This window comes from Phalangium opilio, unplaced genomic scaffold (assembly GCF_054372755.1).
Source record: "Phalangium opilio isolate 3A_F unplaced genomic scaffold, DU_Popi_V2 ptg000031l_1, whole genome shotgun sequence".
Classification (NCBI taxonomy): Eukaryota; Metazoa; Arthropoda; class Arachnida; order Opiliones; family Phalangiidae; genus Phalangium; species Phalangium opilio.
The window spans coordinates 11,826,547-11,845,981 of NW_028324158.1; the positions used below are offsets into that span (position 1 = coordinate 11,826,547).

Sequence of the window (19,435 nt, forward strand, 5' to 3'; positions counted from 1 at the left end):
CCACCTGTAAACAAGCCACAGGCTTAGTGTGGATATCCCTTCATAGGCAAAGCTTAGATTATTATTATTATTATTATCTCTCTCTCTCAAAACACGAAATGTACGATCTCCTGTCTATTCCGGTGGCAGAATAGACAGATGCATTGTCTCCGACCGAGTATACGAGTGAGTAGGCAGGCACGTGATACCAACCCTTCTGACCAAACACAAAACCCGAGCGCGCGGGGTAGTCCTTGTTTTAAGCGGCTTGTTATGATATATCATAGCTCTTCTCTCCGACTCTTTGTCAAGTTAGAGACACAAGCGGGTTGGGACGTATATACCCTTTGGCCCTCCCTAGGTCGCGTCCTGAATGGATTAGTACAATCCATCATCTTGGCTGGCTATACAACAGGAGTCGAAGATGAGGTGGTTGTGTACAACCCTACGAACTAAACCTTTTTTCAACCTTTGAGAATTTAAAAATTGTCAGTTTACTCTAAACATACTAAGTTAAGTTCGGACCTGTTCTTCCAAAATGAACTGACTGATAGAACTTTTCTAAACTCAAAACAGACGAATTTATAAAGATTTAAGGGAATTCTGGGTAAAATATCCTTACTGAGACCTTGAAAAATTTTGCTAAGCCTAAATTTAAAACGTTTTCAAACTATAGACATAACAAACTGAAAGTAATGTTTAACTGGCGTTCCCACGTGAGTTTTTAACCTTTGACCAAACGGAGGTCGTTGAGTACCTCAACAATTTTGTCGTAGCGCTCGCTTGGTTGCTCAGACTGTAGCCTACGGATTATGTAAAAAAGTCGTCTGGAATTGCCATGTAAATATGGGCTTAGAAAGAATTATCACAACATAAAGCTGAAAAGAATAGATACTAAAATATGTCTTCTACAATTTTAACCGTTCCTTAAATATTCTTGTAATAGACCTTTTCGATGTAAAAAAGGGGGTTGGTAACCCTCAGTATCGGGACATACAAGGGGGTTGATACATTGCCATCTTTGGGCACTCTCATGATACAAAATGACCACAGTGCAGGGGACAAAAAGCGCTATGGAAGGCAGAGTTTTACCACCCGTGTCTTTCCCTTTGAGTTAGATCGAAATGGTCTATTCAAAGTCCTTTGACGTTCATTTTTAATCGCCCTTCAGATAGTTCTCGTATTAATTAATTACCTCTGAACAATTAATATTATTTAATTTGATAAATTTGTTGGGTAGCCACTTTCGCGACCATTCAAGACAAATATCTAAAGCCTTATACTATGGAGTGAAAACCTTGCAATGGCATTTCATAGACGAGCTTTAGAATTAATTGAGGAGGCGATTTACGGTAATTGATCTATAAATTATAGGCCAGGGAATATCAATACGTATAGCCAGGTCCTCGATTTCGAATGCCAATTTACCAATTAATGCCTTGCATTTCAGAAAGGGGTATGTTATACTGATGGTTTACTGAGTTAGGTTTAAAGCTCAAGGTGTATTGAATTTACCTCCCATTCGGTTCTGCACTACCATAAGTTTATAAGATCTATAAGTAAGACGCTGCACCTTAAATTGACTACACATTAATTTGTTTTGCACCCCCTATAGAGAACTTTCATTTAGGTTAGTTGCATACGCGCGTCACCAGGTGTCGCTTTACCCGTATCTACCACATCATCCTATCACTATTTCTCATTAACCAGTGTCAGACTTACGCATCGTATCTTATAAACTTATGGTATTAGTATTTCGAATGAAATTAGGGTCGAGAACTTGCCATTAACACGTAGATAAATTGAACCTCCAATGTCTCAAGTCCATACTATCCTGGGTTGAAACAACACGGTATCTCATATCTGATAGTGACAGGTTAATTCCGTCATCCAATATATATATTTCCCCACGCGCTATGTATGGTTGTATTGTTGACCTAAAACCGATCGATATGGACTGACTATACGGCGAGAATTACTTCAACGCGAGCAGAGAGTGTTTAGGATGGAATAATGGATTTGAATTTGCATAATTATCTAAAGTGTTGTTTTGACTCCCATCTTCAAAATAAAATAGACCTATAAACGCTCTTGAGGATGCCTTAGAATCGAGCGTCTAATAGGGTTGCCAAAGGTCAGTGAAGTCCATGAAATGTCAAGGAATTTCAAAAATATTTGAAGCTGATTTCAATAGAGTGTGTTCGGACAAGTGACATTGCCAGTCATTTGTGACTTGTGCAATTCTATCGCTGTCTACAACAGACTGAAAAGTTTGTAGAATTATGTTCGATTCAGTAATTATCATTTAGTTCCAAACCTGAGGGGATAGTCTGCTACCACGAACACTCTCGTGCCGTCACACCCTCATATATCTTACCGAGGTTTTGGTGGCCATATTGGAAGTCGTCATCAGCTCAGTCTATACAATTAAGACTAAACCAATATTGACGTCACCTCCTCGTAGCTCCTCCCAATTAGTACCACTTTATAGGACAGAGGGATGGATGGTGCTTAAGAATGCTTCATCCATCCCCTTTCCCTCAAAATGGCTGGGTGCATTAAGGGAATACATCCAATTGTTTAGGTGGTGTTCAGATTTTTATCAGAAAAGTTTTATTTATTTATTTTAATTTAAGCCATAGAAAGTTTTACACGTTTCGAAATATAATACCTTAATTATTTAAAAATTATGATAATATTTTTTGCCCAAATTATAGTTCTTAGTTTCTAAATCGTGGGTGGCACCCGTGTATGTGTAGTAGGTATGTAATCTTTCACGCGTTACAGATGATATAAAACAATAAACCAACTTGTAGGTAGGTAGAGAGGCTATTTTATTAGACAGCATGGGACGTACATGAATTTAAGTACCCTTACTTATGGCGCAAAATGACTTTATTAAAATTCGTAGCTGCACCCAGCCGATATCAAACATAGATAAAACAGGGTGTGACGGCATGCAGCGACGGTCATTGTAAGTTATTTTAATAATCCTTATTATATAAAACTTAGAGCTTCGTCTTGGACCAGACCAAAAAAATAATCGAACGCAAAATCTATTGCCCCTTGTAATTATCAATTTGCAAGGTTTCTAATAATGATCTTGGGAACGCCTCTAGCCATGAAACTATTATTTAATGCGTGTCTGTCTACCTTATAACACCGTCTCTTTAAAGGGATGGTGAAATGTATATACGTAGATGACCGGAAATAGATAATACTTATTTCTTTGTGGTGGAAAATTTGACGTTAGGTTCGTGGCATCGAGTATATAGTGGTTTTAATTTTTATACCTTTTTAGGCTTAACGTTAAGACTTAAGGTAATTAATTACCTTACGGTGTTGAAGGCATGCCAAGGCTTAGCGCAGTATCGTCCTAATTTAGGTTTATTTATATTGTCTAGGTTTAAAGTTAGGTTTAATGTTTGAAGGGCTAATTATTTAGGCTTATAGCGGAGTCTGGTGTAATTTAATTTTATTTCTATCGTTATGCTTTGATTAAGGGCTATTTAAGCCTAATTTAATATTTAGTCTTAGCTAAGACTTGGTACATAAACGCGATGGAATATTTTGCCCTCACTTAATACAAATCTTAAAACGAAACTATAATTATTTTTTTCTTGACAAATTCTATTTCATCTGATTTCTCGCTTTATATGTCTCTGCAAAATTAATGGTTTGGTTTGGTTTTTTTATACCCGTGACAGTCTTTAAAAGCCCTAAATATCTTCAGAAAATTAGCCTTTCCACGCCCAAATTTCGCACCATTCATAGATTGAAACTATACGATTTAATAATGGTATTCGATATTTCTTTTTTTTACCAATCTGTTATTGTCAAATTAATAATAGATAAGGCCAAAATAATTTCTTTACGTCAAAAATGATTCTTTTTGAAGGTATATAAAGACTGTTTTGGCGATTGGTGGTATTATATTCAAGGACGGTGAAAATTAATAAGCTGTGTGTGTATGTTTGGAAGTTTGAACGTCAGAAGCAGCTTAACCTGACATTTCGTTATTATAATCCTAAAGATAGTTTAATGGTTTAAAGTTTGTGCTAGACTTTCGAACTTCCTTCCGATGTCAGCATATTTTGTAGGCCTACCTACCTGTCTGTAAAGGCACTTTGTAAAGCGTTATACTGGCAAGGTAGTTTAGTTAGACGCATTATGATGAAATACCTTAGAGGAAAATTGCCCTAAATGCGTGCGAGTTTATAAGTACAATTACAAGTAATTATGGGAAATTTAATATTTAAATAAATAAGGTTTTAAATTGATTTATAAAGAATTTCAGAGAAATGCTTCAATAGTTCATTTTTCGCAATTTTTTGGTTCGAAATTTTGCTTTTCAAACTCTAAGTTTAGTCCCAAAAACACAATTTTTAGGTAGTTTCAAATTTTTAAAACTCGTTAACAAAGTTACCTACAACTCTAATAAGTCGTTGAAAATTATTTGAAGTCAATTTTTTCAAGTATCTTAAGCCTTAGAACGTGAAATCTTGGACACGAAGTCAGTGTTAATTAAAATATATGAAAAATTTAGTATAAACAATCGTTTGGGAAGAACAATTAACGTCTCACAAGTTCTGTAATTATGGGAACTTACCTACTTTAAATATACAATTCACAATGTTTTAAAGTTACGACTTAATAACACTATATTTCAGCTGTTCGGAACATATATAAAAGGATGTTGTTTGTCATCGTTTCGAAATACGGAATATTACCTAGAGACAGGATGAAATTAATTGTACAGAAACCATCATTCTCTCTCTTGTAAGCTTACATACCTTTAAGGCTTTTGATATTTATCTTTTTCATAATTTTAGGTTCTTTGTCTTTTTATAAAATTCCATCATATGTTTTTTTTTCTTCTCTCCTGGCATGCCGAGCCGTCTTGCTTCTTAAAGATAAAAAGAGAATTTTAGAAATATACGATGGGAAGTGGTTGGACAAATCCCTAACAAACGAGAACTAATATGTTCTATAATAGTAGGTTGTAGAGGTATTTATTAGTATCCAACCCCTTGGATTTTCATATTTGATGGTGTATGTGCATGTTTGAAACGAATTGGACATCGCGTGCCACCACCACTCAAGATAGGGAGGCAGTGACGTCGTCGCCAGCACTTTACGTTTTGAAGAGGGGGCTATGATAACAAAAGATCTAGAGATAATTAACTATCTCAAAAACCGCAATATCTGCCCCAAACGAGCTTGCCGAGGCCCCTTCTTGCCCCCCCTTTTTTTTCTTTACCTACTTAAGAGAAAAAAGTAATGACCATTGGCGCTCGAATTAATTGGAGGGATTTGCACTAGATTTTTCAGTTCCTTGAGCTGCTGAGACTCTGACTGAGAGTGCACAGCCTGATTCAAGGATTTTTATAAGAATTAAGGGTCGTTTTCTTTTCTTTCTCATAGTGTAGGCTATTTTTAGGCTTAAGTACTTGATGAAGCTAGGCCTTAGACTGCCACAGAAATCCCAGGGAACAGAGATTCCGGGAAAAGGCAAGGTTTTTGGGGTAATTGGTTTTAAATGCAAGCAGGGAATATTAAAATTGTCATTAAAGTCATGGAATTCATGATAAAACATTCTATAAACAACATGCTAGATAGAGGTCAAGGGTTCGAATGTTATATGATGCAAGGTACTTTTAGTTTAAACTTACTTCGAAATTCATGGAATTTCATTCTGGTAAAACAAATCTTCATGTTCATGGATGGTCTTTCATTAAACAACATATCAGACAGAGGTCAAGAGTTAAAGTGTTACATATGATGTAAGGTAGTTTAAATTTACTTTGAATTATGGACTTTTTAAGGGTATGATGTTCTTTAAAAAAATCGATCAAAGATATTCTCAGTCTATTAACCTGGAATGTACTCTAAAAGACATCAAACTATGGCCAGTATCATGCACGGAATGGCTTAACCGTCCGTACGTCAACCTATCGGGCATTTTTCATAAAGCAAACGCAAACGCAAAAAAAAATCTAATTTCTAAGTGCACTGTCTCACGGATGCCTTGAGCTATATTATAGCTTTAAACTCGGTAATTTTTGGCGCGAATAACGGAACACAAGCACCGATACCTGGATAAACAAAGCCGGGAAAAACTTTGACGTTGTGTGTTTCTTTTACCTCGTGCACGTGAATAATTTATCATATTTTTAGAGCGCGAGACTCCCTCTCTCTTAAAGAAGGTCCTGAAAAGACGAGTGCAGGAATAGAAACTGTACTGTATCAGGATTGATTTTTAGTTCTTATATTAGAAAAACGATCAGATGGTTGAGGTAACATTTATACTAATTACTTGGTATTGTTATTATAACTTTGGTTTCGTAAGCAATACAGTAAGGAACTTCTTTTAGTATGTTATAGCTTCATTTCTGCCCTTAGGAAAAGGTACTAAATACTTCGGGGTTACAACAATCAGGGCCCGAGTAATGCTAATAAACGTTCTTGGTTTACCATGAGTTTTTTTGGCACGAAATCTTGGAATAACATGGGCTTGTTTAGCTATGGTTCTGTAAGAGATAAGGGGGTGTCCTTTGAGTATGTTATAGTCCTTTTTCTCCCCTTTTAAACAACACCAAGAAGCGATACCTAGTTTACTAGGGAGAAGGTATAAGATGCCTAAGTATTCGCGCGCCATAGTCCTGCAGTCCCCCTTTCAAAATCCAAGGGGGGACGTAAAAGGAGGCCGGGCTATTTCGCCTTTCCTCAGTCGGAAAATACGTAATTTTCGTCATTCGCGTCGCGCTGACGTGAGATTTCAAGAACCAATGAGATACTGGTTGTAATTTAGAGGCGGGGATTAACTCCGGACCTACGTTAGGACTAGAGATAAAGCTAGAAATGTGGCGAATTTATACCTTCTCCTTAGTAAACTAGATAACGTGGGGTTACGACAATTAGGGCCCAAATACATCGTTTTCACCATCCCAATGTTTAATTACCTGTTGGATTAATACATTTCTATTATTACCATCTCATCTACAAATAATTGTAAGTTGATGTAGCGCATTTTTGTACCCCATAAGGACGGTGTAAAGGCGACAAAAATGGGAGTGTCCGCAAATTTTAACATTTCCCGATATACCCTATACTCTGTACTACTACCTTTTTAGCTTTGAGCTTATTGCCTTTCATCTTTATTACTAGTTGGCGATGTAATGTATAGATAGAAACGAGGGAACACACCACTCGGTCGGTCTCCTGAAAAAATAATAATCTAGCTCGCGCGGTTTCTTTCAGTTTTCCAGACGCCTTTTGCTCTCTAATTAGTGAAGGATCGGAGGAACCCGGCCCGACGGGTGTTAGCGCCGCTGCTCAGATAAGATAAAACGAACTAAAATCTATTCATCCCTTAAGGTTTAACAAGGGAGACAGGCATACGAGCCTTAATTCCAAAGGAAGAAAAAAATATAATATTGAAAAAAAAAAGGGAAAGAAATCTAGAAGAATATATATTCTGGTCCTCGACTTGGTTTTGGAAGGACGCCTTTTTGAGTTTCTTTTTAACTTTTAATCATAAGTTCATTAGAGATGTTCCATAAGTAAGTTTGTCACTGGTAACTTAGAAACTGGAGCTTGTCATGAAGGGAGGGAGGTAGGTCATAGATTCGAGGTAAAGCGACGCCTCGTGAAGTACAGACTAAATAGTTTAAGGTCCTTCAATAATTTTAGTTAAGCATTGAGTTAAAGCATAAGTTCATAAGATAACTTGTTTGGCGCGAAGTCAATGTCACTTGACCATGTATGTATTGACTTCAAATACATTGGGTGTGACGTCAGGGGTGAAGGTTTCTACATCTCCTCCCCTTTAGTTCAAGCAGAATGGCTTAGAAAATTGCAGGTAGATGAAATGTTATAATCGTTACCAGCGAAGTTTGGAGCGGGTTTCGCAAGTTTAAGTTCTAAACCGAATTGGCTATAGACGCTATAGAAAATCGAACGTTTTTGGTTTATCTTTAAATTGCATAGGTAAGGTTAAATCGTTTTATTTTTGGAAAGCCCCATTACTAAAAAAATTGTATCGCGTGTTCGAATCTATTAAGCAATGGTTGGGTCATTTGTTTCTTGGAACTTAAGGTACGGACCAAAATTCAGCAAACCCCTCTCCCTTCACTCGATATTGAAGTTAGACTAAGCGGATTCCAACCCGTATGGCCATCGTTTATTCTCCAAGGCTATAGTCCGCTATAGTCTTAGCCACTTTGAGAAAATATAGCATTCCACTTAATTTTAACACTACCGCAGTATAACTACCCAAGTAAAGGTACAATACGCGGAGGAAGTTCATACTTTATTTAAGACATAAAAGACCCTTTATTGACTTTAAATGAATATGGGCTTTACACAATTTATTTTATTTCATTTCTTTTTTTTTAACTTTTTAGGAAAGGTATAATTTTTATTAAAAAGACATAACTTGAAGTGATTGTTTACTACAATTTTTTTCAAGGATTTATGTTTGTATTTATATCTAATTTGGACGTGTTTAAGCTATGTACGAATACATAGTACCATAAGTTCATAAGATATGTTTTATAAGTTTATTGCTGGTTACAAACTGGAGATTGTCATGAAGTGAGTGAGGTAGGTCATAGATTCGAGGTAAAGCGACGCCTGGTGAGGCGCTATCAAAGGCTTAGTACAGACTAAATAGGAAAAGATGGACTACATCATGGAGTCATCAGGGAAGTCTGGAAATCTTTGAGACAATTCATAGACGAAGTTTAAATCGTTTTAACTTCACTTTACGATCTTCTTTCGTAAAACTCTAGAGTAGAGATTTGAAGCAAAAACACACCTAGAAGGGACAATAAACGATCTTGTTAAAAACTCTTGTTAGGGACATTTTTATCTTTATTTTGTCTCCCTCCCCTTCTACAACACCTTCGTTAAGACTTGGTAACAACCTACACTTTTAAGTAAAAGTGTTTGTTTTATTACACTTTAGGTATACCAGATTTTTATCTCTGAAATTCTTCTTTGTCGACAATGTAGTAAAAATAACAAGCTCGAGGGCTTGCTTTAAATGCGTATAATCTAATTTAGTTATCTATAGATTTCTATGGAATTTTTAAGGCTTACTAAGAGTGTAAATCATTCTTATGTCAATGTTTCTTTTTTTGAATGAAACGTCTTTTATAACCGTGGTATGCCATGAGGAGGGGCCAACAAAGATTTTAGAGATTTTAAAAGGAAGTGTGCCAGATTGGTTTTAACTTTGTCTAGAACTCTAGACTGTTGGAACCAAGAAGGTATTTAATTTTATAGTACGATAATGGGGGAATAGATTCCTTTCAAGGTTGTAGTTAGTACCTAAGGGTCTATGGGGATATGGGTAACACGTCTACGAATTTCTCTTTCTTTTTTCTTCTGTTTTACATTGACTTTACAGACACACTAGTGCATGGCCGGAGTGGTTCTCGCTGCTTGTTTTACGATAAAAGCGTGTTCTTTTTGCGTAATTATTTTACTAGGAGGTTTTGTTGGACCCTAACGCTGGCGACCACTCCTACCCCTAGAGAGGTATTTTTACAACAGATATAAAAAAATCTATATCCCCAGGTATCACGGGTTGTAAATTATCAGATCCCGCCTTTTCCGAAACTCGCGCGCTTTTACCGTTTACGCAAAAAGCGAAAGCTGTAAAATGTTTTTTCCCCCTTTTTTTGTACCAGAACAAAAAAAAAAAATACTATAGATTGTTGGTTTTCTTGAACTACTTTCTGTTCTACGAAGATTTTCGTAAGAGATAATTCCGCGCAAGTTTGGTTTAAGAGTATATTTTGATGGGTTGATTGTATGTCTACTATCAAAGAGCCAGAGGGGATTTGATTAAAAAATTCCGGCTCGCAATTACCCATGAGTTTGAACAAACACAGCGCGCGCAAATTTTTACTTTACCTAAAGGCGTTAAATTTGAGCCATAAAATTTTTTAATACCAATTTTTTTGGTGGACTAAAGTTTACCAGAAGGTAATCATACGTGGTTTTATTTTTGGTTTCTTTTTCAAAGCTTCGTACACGTTATCAGCTCCAAGAGTGTACAGTCTTCTGGAGGACGACATTATAGTCATCTTCAAAGTTCCGTCGAAAGGTCCTGGTTTGCGCGTCCAGCTTTTACAAGTCCTGAATGGAGTTGAAACGCCCATTGTTAAGAAGGATGTACCAAGAGGAAATACTTATGGCAAACTCGTCTTTCCTTGTGGTTTACTCAGTCAAGCCGGTTCTATTTATTTTAGGATGGAAACTATCTTGGAGGTCAGTTTCAAGGTCATGATGACTGAAATTTTAAGAAAAGGTGCTTAGAATACCATTTTTTCAGGGCGAGATTTTGGCCAAATCAAACCCAGTGGACGTTCGATGGCCAACTGCTAAAGTCCATGTGCCTTTACTAGTTGAGACCTACACGAACGTTATGGTACAAGTTGAACTATCCCCTTTGACCTGCCATCCCCGAGATCCGGTTGACTATAAAGTGTCACTGGATGTTGTGTTCTTGGGTGTCAGTCTACCATCACCCGGGGAAGCGTCCTCCTGGTTGCATAAGGTCGTTGTTTACCAATACAACGTTCCTGATTGGTTAATGAAAAACGTCACTGACGTACTGCTTCCTTGCAATGTGTTTCATCGTGCTGGATACTACAAGGTTGGTTACACACGCGGTATAGTGTTTTGAAGGTAGGTGACTTAACCATCAAACCATTTTCAGATACGACTTAGGACTTCCCAAGACGAGCTTCTAGCGGAAAGCGACGAGATCAACGTCTTATGGAGTCGCCGGTATGATTTGAATATTCCTCAGTTGTCCGTGACGCCTTGTTTGGACGGAGTTGACGTCATTTACGAGTACCCTCGTTGTATCGGTGACCACGACCGAGTTCGAGTCTACGGCCGCTTGGCGGATCAAAAGACGAAACTGGTCAAAAATCAAAAGCCAGAAATGAAGTACCTGTTTGAGACGAGGGTACAAAAGGGCAAACACAAGGTCAATTTGGATTGTGACACCTTTAGCGAGGAATACGACCAGTTTTGCTTCACTTATTACAGCACAGCCGCTAGTGGTGCTGTTTTTGAAATTAAAACGATATGCAGGCCACGATCTTTTGACCCTGGTAAGTAATACGTCATCACTTATCATAATTTACTTTGGTTGAACTATTCTAACCAAATCGCAATCAAAGGAGGCATTGAAGCCGAGTGGGGTGATTGGAGTTCGTGGACCAGTTGTTCAACAACCTGCGGAAAAGGCGTTCAGAGCAGATACCGATTATGCACGGCTCCAAATGAAGCGATAGATTTGGTTTCGTGTCCTGGTACATCCGTTGATTCTCGGCCATGCGTTCAATCCACTTGTCCTGGTAAGTGCCAATCCTTTCCGATCAATAATTCTTCTTCAAATACAATGTACCTCAACAGATACACTACCAGTCACCACAACGGACGAACCTGGCCAACTAGTCACGTGTCCATGCGGTTGTACCACTTACCTCCGAATGGACGGTAGCCTCTACATCAACCCGACGAGACCTTGCCGTTCCGCGTCGGTCTGGACTCTTCAGGTACATTCCGGTGATCATATACTGATCCGCGTCATTGAAGCGCGTTTAGAAACTTTCGGTAAGCGATGGATAACTATCAGGGACGGGTCTTCAAGCGCGGGAACCTTATTGGCAATCGTAACTGGGGATACTTCTTTACCATCGGAAGTTGTTAAGAGTCGGGGAAATGTGTTACGTTTGGAACTTCATTCGAAAAACGGGTCCTCAACTTATTTCCCCTTCTTCAGAGCGACTTTTAACATTGAAAGTAAGTCTCCCCAATCTTATTACATTCTGGAACCGACTGAGGAAACGCCTTGGATCGCTAGTTTTGACGCGGTTCATATGGTGTTAGCCTTTTTGGGTTGTCTAGTCGCGTTATGCATCGTGGTGTTCTTTGTGGTTTACAAAACGAAACGATATTTGAACAACAAGAAACCGGTTGAGAGTGTCACCAGTGAATCCGTGTGTTCGTTAAATCATAACGACGATGATGAGATGTTAAGTTGTCAGAGGACACACTTAATATGTGGTAGCGAAAATACTTCCGTTTCGGAAGTTTCCGCCTCACCCCTTTCTCAACGTCGTCGTAGACTTTCCCCCGTTGAAGAAGGCACCTCACCAGAGGATTACCTTCAAAATGCCTTCCTGTTTAAATCCTTCAGCTCAATCTGCACCGCTTCGCCGCCCCAAACTCCCAGGGTGCGAACCCCGGTTTTGCCACGTAAGAAATTCTTTAGCCCCACGACCGGACGTAAGCTTCTGGTCGCTACCGTTTCCCCGGTACCTCAAAAGAGGAGCAACGGACATAAAGTAATTAAACCGTTACTTAACGCGAAAACCAAAGAACTGGGGACGTCCAAAGAGGACAGTGTCGGGAGTTTATCGCCTGTTAGGATGAGACGCAGAATGTCCGAGAGTAATAAATCCAAGAATGCCAGAGAGAGCGCGGCACCATTGACTGAGTCTTGTAGTCAATTGTCCATTAACGCGTCTGAGGATGGATTACAATCGGAGGATGGGTTCGAGTTTGATTATTACGATTACGGGATGACTTCCGACCCCAATTCTTTCTTCTGCGCGGATCCTTCTCTCTTGGGGTGGCCACCGTTTATACCCATTCCACCATCCTTCGACGAGGAAGATATCTTCCCAATGCAACATTTTACGCCGTCCCCACCCGTCTCCTCTAACGCCGATACTGAAGTTGGTTCCAATAAGGATTCAAATAAGTCTTAGCGCCGAAATGCGTCTAGGTTGCGTTCAATTCCTAAGGATCATGATGACCATATCTAGATTATTTATTTGTAAATTAGCGGTCTTATTCCTGATCAGCGCCATCTACCCATAGCGGTGACTTTGAGAACTACTGTAAGCGGCAAGCCAATCAGATGTCGCTAAAATCTGGTGACGTCATTTTTGGTAAGACCCGAGAGTGCCAGTCAGTGACGTCACCAGATTTTAGCGACATCTGATTGGCTTGCCGCTTACAGTAGTTCTCAAAGTCGCCGCTATGGGTAGGTGGCGCTGATCAGGAATAAGGCTAATTGAACAATTTTTAGTTAAATGTGATAAATACGTATGAAGGACAAAACGTTATGTGCTGCACAATATTGTTTACTTGTAATGAAAATGTTGGTAAATACGCCATTTTCTCATGGACCTCATGGACAACAGGTAGGTGGGTGTTAATGTATCCAACTGACAATTTTGACATTTGAAAACGTAAGTAACTTAGGTACTTAAGTTAAATATATTTCAAAACATATCCCCCATAAATTAATTGATATTTGATAATTAAAACAAAATTAGTTCAGAATCATGTCACTATGCTGGGCATTTAAATTTCATGGAAATTATATGGAAAATGCCATGTGAGCTTAACAATCAATCAATCAACTAACAAAAATAATTTTAATACCAAAAATAAATAAAATAAATAAATAAATGAATAAAATCGCCATTTTTATATTTAAATGAAATTACATAAAATAAACAACCGCCATTTTAAAAATTACTAAATAATAAAAAAAATAACCAAATTTTAAATAAACTGATTCCTCTGACCATATCTAAATTAATTAATTAATTAATTAATTAATTAATATAAAATCATTAAAACCAAATTTAATTGTTATATATGAATTTTGATATAAAAAAAATACTTGAGTGAAATTCTATTTTATAGATAGAATTTTATAAAAGGGGTGAATTAATAAAATATATAAATATATATATATATATATATATATATATATATATATATATATATATATATATATATATATATATATATATATATATATAAAATAAATAGGTAAAAATAAATATAACGTGAATCTAGTCCTAGTTCAAGATGTATCTATATAACCAACCAACCAACCCTTATGCACAAAAAATTTGGTTTTAATACCATCAAGAAGTGATATCTAGTTTATTAGGAAGAAGGTATAAGATGCCTGCCTAAGTATTCGCGCGCCATAGTCCCAATCCCCCTTTCAAAATACAAGGGGGGACGTAAAAGGAGGCGCCGGGCTATTTCGCAGCCTCTCCTCAGTCGGAAAATATGACTGTAATTTTCGTCAATATCGCGTCGCCACGCTGACGTGAGTTTTCAAGAACCAATGAGATGCTGGTTGTAATTTAGACGCGGCGGGGATTAACTCCGGACCTACTATACGTTTGGACTGGAGATAAAGCTAGATTATAAATGTGGGGCGAATTTATACCTTCTCCCTAATAAACTAGAAATCACTTCTTGATACCATAAATTAGAATTATGCAAAAATTTAAAGTTAAACCAAGAGGAATTAGATATTTAAATTTTAAATTAATTCAAAATTAGAGTGTAAATTTAAATTGATAAAAAAAAAACATCTTCCATATTCATGGTGACTTTATGGATAATTCATAAAAAATCAGATTTTTATGGAAAAAGAAAAAAAAATTATTTCATTTATTTATATTTAAAAAAAATTAATGTTTTTAACAATGGCAATTAAGTGGTATCAGCATCAGTAAGGAACTTCTAAGGTTGATTTTATCTACTTCTGATTTATAATAATAATAATAATAATAATCATCGCCATTATTAAAGTCATATCATTAAATTTTAATTATAAATTTAAATTTTAAAAGGAATTAAAAATGCTTTTGTAAGATATACCTTTGGAAAAACCAAACCAAACCAAACAACCCGTAGTAGTGTAAAAGTACAAATATTTGAAATATGTTTCCCAAAAAAAAAACAAGCTGAGCAAAGCCGTAAAATAACGATATTTACCAAAAAAACAAGCTGAGCAAGGCTGTAAAATAACGATATTTACCAAAAAACAAGCTGAGCAAGGCCGTAAGATAACGATGTTCCCCAAAAAAACAAGCTGAGCAAGGCCGTAAGGTAACGATATTTATCAAAAAAACAAGCTGAGCAAGGCCGTAAGATAACGATATTTACCAAAAAAACAAGCTGAGCAAGGCCGTAAGATAACGATATTTACCAAAAAACAAGCTGAGCAAGGCCGTAAAATAACGATATTTACCAAAAAAACAAGCTGAGCAAGGCCGTAAAATAACGATGTTCCCCAAAATCAGCTTTTTTAAAAAATAATTTTAACCTTTTATTGCCTAAACTTGGCTTTTATTTGATGTTTAGAAAATACTCGGCTTATAATTTAAAAGTAGTATCATAGTATTGACCAGTCGCAATACATTCATACTCCCTTTAAATAAAAAAACAAGCTGGGTAAGCCATAACACCATGTTTGGGACCTCAATGCATTTGTTTTTTATTATAATTTCAACAAGCTAACTTTTTAAAATACTCTCCCTTTATTCTAGTCAACATTTTCTTTACTGTCTAATTAAATTATTTAATTAAATAAATTACCAGTAATGAGATTATTTAAAAGACAAAAGGTATATAAATTTTATTTCAAGGTAATGTATATGGTACAAGGAGATCACTGGGTTTTAAGGTAGGTTTGTTAAAAGCATAAATAGTATATACACTTTATTTATTATAACGTGAAACTGTTTAAAACTACATATTTTTTTTTCTATTTGAACAATAATAACGTAAAAATTCATTTTTGTTTCCTTTAAATTAGGTATCATTTCGGGGTTATTGGTTCGACCCCATCGGCTGGTTGTCTTTCGACAAAATCCTTTCTTCTAGAATTACGGGAAGATTCCAAGTAACTGGAAGTAGATGTTTGACTACTTTGTTCGTGAGTGGTTTGTTCTAAAGTAGTGGAATAGTTCGGAAGACAATCTTGAAGGTTTGTTTTATAACGCAAACGATTTTTCCCGGCAGCAGATGGTAAAGAATTATGACGTACACGACCTGTAGCTTGAAAAATGTTTATGGAGACTGATGGACGCGATACTCCGTGATTATCACATTTTTCCGTAAGTTTAGGAGTGTCTTCTTTCGTTTTAGGGTGTTCGTTTTTAACTGGCGTACTCTGCAAATGTTTAGCGGGATCCTGAAGAGTACTAAGGCCTTTAAAACCTTCCGTTACAAAAGATATCCCAGAATCTGTATCGGATTGTAATTTTGTTTCGATTTGCGCTGTTTTTTGCTGGCCTAGGGTGCATTCCATATTGATTCCTTCGTGATTCGAACTGTTATTTATAATTTCAACTGGTATAGTTTGAGTTAGGCTCATATCCAAGTTATCATAATTGCTGCTGCTATGGTTATGGTCTCCGTATATTTCCGATTCAAAGCTTATCCTGCCGGTTATACTACTAAGGTTGTTTTCGCTCATGACAGAAACGTCTCTCGAATTTCTTTCTTTTGAGAAATAATCAACAACGTCAAAGGTATCTGATATGGGCAATGGTAAATTTTTATCAAATAACTCCGTGATTCGAGCTTCGGATTTTTCATCCTCTCTTTCTAATTGGTTGATTAAATTCTGCCGGCTTTGAAGAACTTTCAACAAGGACTCGCTACGAGATTGGTGTAATGTTATATCGTTCTCCAAAGACGTTTCTTCACGTTTAAGATTACGTAACTTCTCAGAAAGTGTTCTTTCCTTAACAATGGACATTTTTAACGAAGTATCCAATTCCGAAGCTTTCACTCTTTCTTGATAGGCTTTTCTGGCAAGTTTATTCAGTTTTGATTCCCGCGTCTTAAGTTTGTCTTCAAGATTCTTTAAATCAACTTCTTTAGACTCAACAGTAGTTGAAGTATGGAGTATTTGTTCTTCTAGGTGTTTTAAACGTTGATTAAAACTGGCAGCTCTGTCACTATTCATTTGAATTTGGACAGATTTCTTCTTTAAATCAGTTTCAACTTGATGTAACTCGACTTCTAATTTGTTGGCGAGTTTTTTCTTCTCTTTTAGGATATTAACGAGGTCTTCTACACGTTCACTGTTGGATTCAATCTCATTTTTTAAAATCATCGATGAATTTTGAGAAATATTTTGTTTTTCTATTTGTTCGCTGTGTTCTTGTTTCAAAATTGAAAACATTTTGTTACGGTATTCGAGTTCTTTCGTTGCCACATCCAATTTGACTTTTAAAACTGCAATTTCTTGGGCAAAATTATTGTTGCTAGCCCAGAGGTTTTGGTTTAAGGTTCTTTCTTTCAGTAGTTCATCATCTTTCTCTTGAAGTTGGGTTTTGTAGATTTCAACTGATTCTTCCGTCTCCTTCAAAAGTTCAGCTTGGAACTTCATTTGTTTGTTAAGTTTGTCGGCTAAGGTATCTTTCTCTTCCATTAATGATTCTTTATCCTTTTTCCACGCGTCCTTTTCAACTTCCAACTCGTTTAACTGTAATTAAAGTTAATTTTTGAAGTAATTATCCAATACTGAATTACTACTGTTTAGTTATACCTTCTTTAGAAGTTCATTCATCTCATCGGAACTATGTTGGAAATGAGAATGATTTAGTGACAATGAATTTAAGTAGTTTTCATTGCATTTTTGTTCCAAACTGGCAATTTTTGATCTAAAATTTATTATTTATTGAAGTAATTGTACGGCAACTATTAATTTATATAGTAAATTAATATTTACCTTGATTCATTTAACTGAATTTGCAGGATTTCAGCTTGTCTACGCGCATTGACAGCTCTCTCCACTGCAGTTGACAGTTGCTTTTCATTACTCGAAATTATATTTGAGATTCTAAAAAAAAAAAAAAAAAAAAAACATCGTAATGTTGTTAATATAGGGTAATGGTAATGGCAGTCCTCTGCCTTCGACTGTATTAAGCTCTATGGGGAAATAACATGGAGTGCCATTAGTCTATTATTATTTATAGAGTAATGGCAGTCCTCTGCCTTCGACTGTATTAAGCTCTATGGGGAAATAACATGGGGTGCCATTAGTCTATTATTATTATAATTTATAGAGTAATGGCAGTCCTCTGCCTTCGACTGTATTAAGCTCTATGGGGAAATAACACGGGGTGCCATTAGTCTATTATTATAATTTATATAGAGTAATGGCAGTCCTCTGCCTTCGACTGTATTAAGCTCTATGGGGAAATAACATGGGGTGCCATTAGTCTATTATAATTTATAGAGTAATGGCAGTCCTCTGCCTTCGACTGTATTAAGCTCTATGGGGAAATAACACGGGGTGCCATTAGTCTATTATTATAATTTATATAGAGTAATGGCAGTCCTCTGCCTTCGACTGTATTAAGCTCTATGGGGAAATAACATGGGGTGCCATTAGTCTATTATAATTTATAGAGTAATGGCAGTCCTCTGCCTTCGACTGTATTAAGCTCTATGGGGAAATAACATGGAGTGCCATTAGTCTATTATTATAATTTATAGAGTAATGGCAGTCCTCTGCCTTCGACTGTATTAAGCTCTATGGGGAAATAACATGGGGTGCCATTAGTCTATTATTATAATTTTTTAGAGTAATGGCAGTCCTCTGCCTTCGACTGTATTAAGCTCTATGGGGCAATAACATGGAGTGCCATTAGTCTATAACACTGAAAAACAAATTTGGAAGATGAGAAACATCACATACCTTATTTGATTTTCTTCAAAGAGGTTGGAGACTTTTTCATCATATAATGTTTTCATTTCAGTTTGTTCCTTATCTTTTTGTTCATAGCTTTGTTTCCAGTAATCCGCTTGTTGTTTAAACTCTTCCAAACACTCTCCCAACATTGAAACCAATCCAGAAACATTTTCAATACCAGTTGAAGAGTTAAAGTTGGCATGATTTGATAGTAGGTTCTTTAACTGGGTTTTTACGTGTTCAAGGGATTCCTGCGCGAATTTGGCTTGAAATGTGTCGTCCAGCGATTGCTAAAGTTACGAAAAACTAATGTTAATTCAACTTTAATTAGTTTGTTTGCTAATATTTTTGTCCTTACACTCGCGGAGATGAAACTTAAGTTAGATTCCATTGAATCCCATCGCGGTATAGCTGTAATTTCATCCAATTCATCAATTTCACCGCTTCTAGGATTTTCCGTTACATCCATTTTAAGTCGGTATGCTTTTTATTAATTTAAATTAGCCGCGATTTGAAGTCATCTCGCGCGCTTTCAAAATGAAACTGGCTTCCTCCATTCCCATTGACCCATTCCGTCAATTCCAAGAGCGGAAATAAGCACACAAGAATTTTTAGGCGACTTTGAATTTGAAATTTTGAACACAGATAAAATTTAACGAAAAATTGGTGTTTAAGCTCTAGTTTGCTAATAATTTCTCTTTCTAAATTTTAATTATTTATTTTATGGATATGTCCAATTTTAGTTGAGCTTATTTCCAGGCCTGTGAAAAAAAGACTACTGACATTTCTGCCATCTGTCCAAAAAAATGTGAGCAGTTGCGTAAAAACCCGTGATTGTATCATTCCTAAAAATTTGGTTATGTATTCATGGAAAAGTACGAGTGCGACACTCGGGAAAAA

The 19,435-nt window shown here is 36.4% G+C and overlaps 2 protein-coding genes and 1 long non-coding RNA gene across 5 annotated transcripts in view; 1 reads left to right on the forward strand and 2 right to left on the reverse strand.

Moving 5' to 3' along the window:
- Positions 1–13,329, forward strand: part of gogo (thrombospondin-1 like protein golden goal) — a 49,188-nt gene extending 35,859 nt beyond the window's left edge. For all 3 annotated transcript variants that reach the window (XM_089870205.1, XM_089870204.1, XM_089870206.1), the window contains exons 3-7: positions 10,013–10,257; positions 10,322–10,645; positions 10,709–11,111; positions 11,181–11,357; positions 11,416–13,329. In XM_089870205.1, coding sequence (XP_089726331.1) covers positions 10,013–10,257; positions 10,322–10,645; positions 10,709–11,111; positions 11,181–11,357; positions 11,416–12,776 — 2,510 coding nt within the window. In that variant the 3' untranslated portion in view covers positions 12,777–13,329. The remainder of the gene's footprint in view (positions 1–10,012; positions 10,258–10,321; positions 10,646–10,708; positions 11,112–11,180; positions 11,358–11,415) is intronic.
- LOC149690645 (uncharacterized) lies at positions 3,732–5,835 on the reverse strand. Its single transcript, XR_016383775.1, has 3 exons — positions 5,652–5,835; positions 4,773–4,885; positions 3,732–4,709 (listed from the first exon to the last, which is right to left on the reverse strand). It is a non-coding gene; the product is annotated as an uncharacterized LOC149690645 (long non-coding RNA).
- Positions 13,330–15,434: 2,105 nt separating the features above from the next.
- On the reverse strand, positions 15,435–19,117 carry LOC149690646 (uncharacterized). The gene is made up of 5 exons (XM_089870207.1): positions 18,894–19,117; positions 18,542–18,825; positions 17,570–17,680; positions 17,387–17,501; positions 15,435–17,323 (listed from the first exon to the last, which is right to left on the reverse strand). Exons 1-5 carry the CDS (start codon positions 19,002–19,004, stop codon positions 15,647–15,649), a joined length of 2,298 nt encoding a protein of 765 aa, XP_089726333.1. The 5' UTR covers positions 19,005–19,117; the 3' UTR covers positions 15,435–15,646.
- Between the last annotated feature and the right edge of the window lie 318 nt (positions 19,118–19,435).

Coding starts and splice junctions, on each gene's coding strand:
- LOC149690646 (XM_089870207.1), bottom strand. CDS start 19,004: ATGGATGTAACGGAAAATCCTAGAAGCGGTGAAATTGATGAATTGGAT. Junction 18,826..18,893: donor TAAGTTTCATCTCCGCGAGT/GTAAGGACAAAA, acceptor TCGTAACTTTAG/CAATCGCTGGACGACACATT. Junction 17,324..17,386: donor TGAATGAACTTCTAAAGAAG/GTATAACTAAAC, acceptor CTTTAATTACAG/TTAAACGAGTTGGAAGTTGA.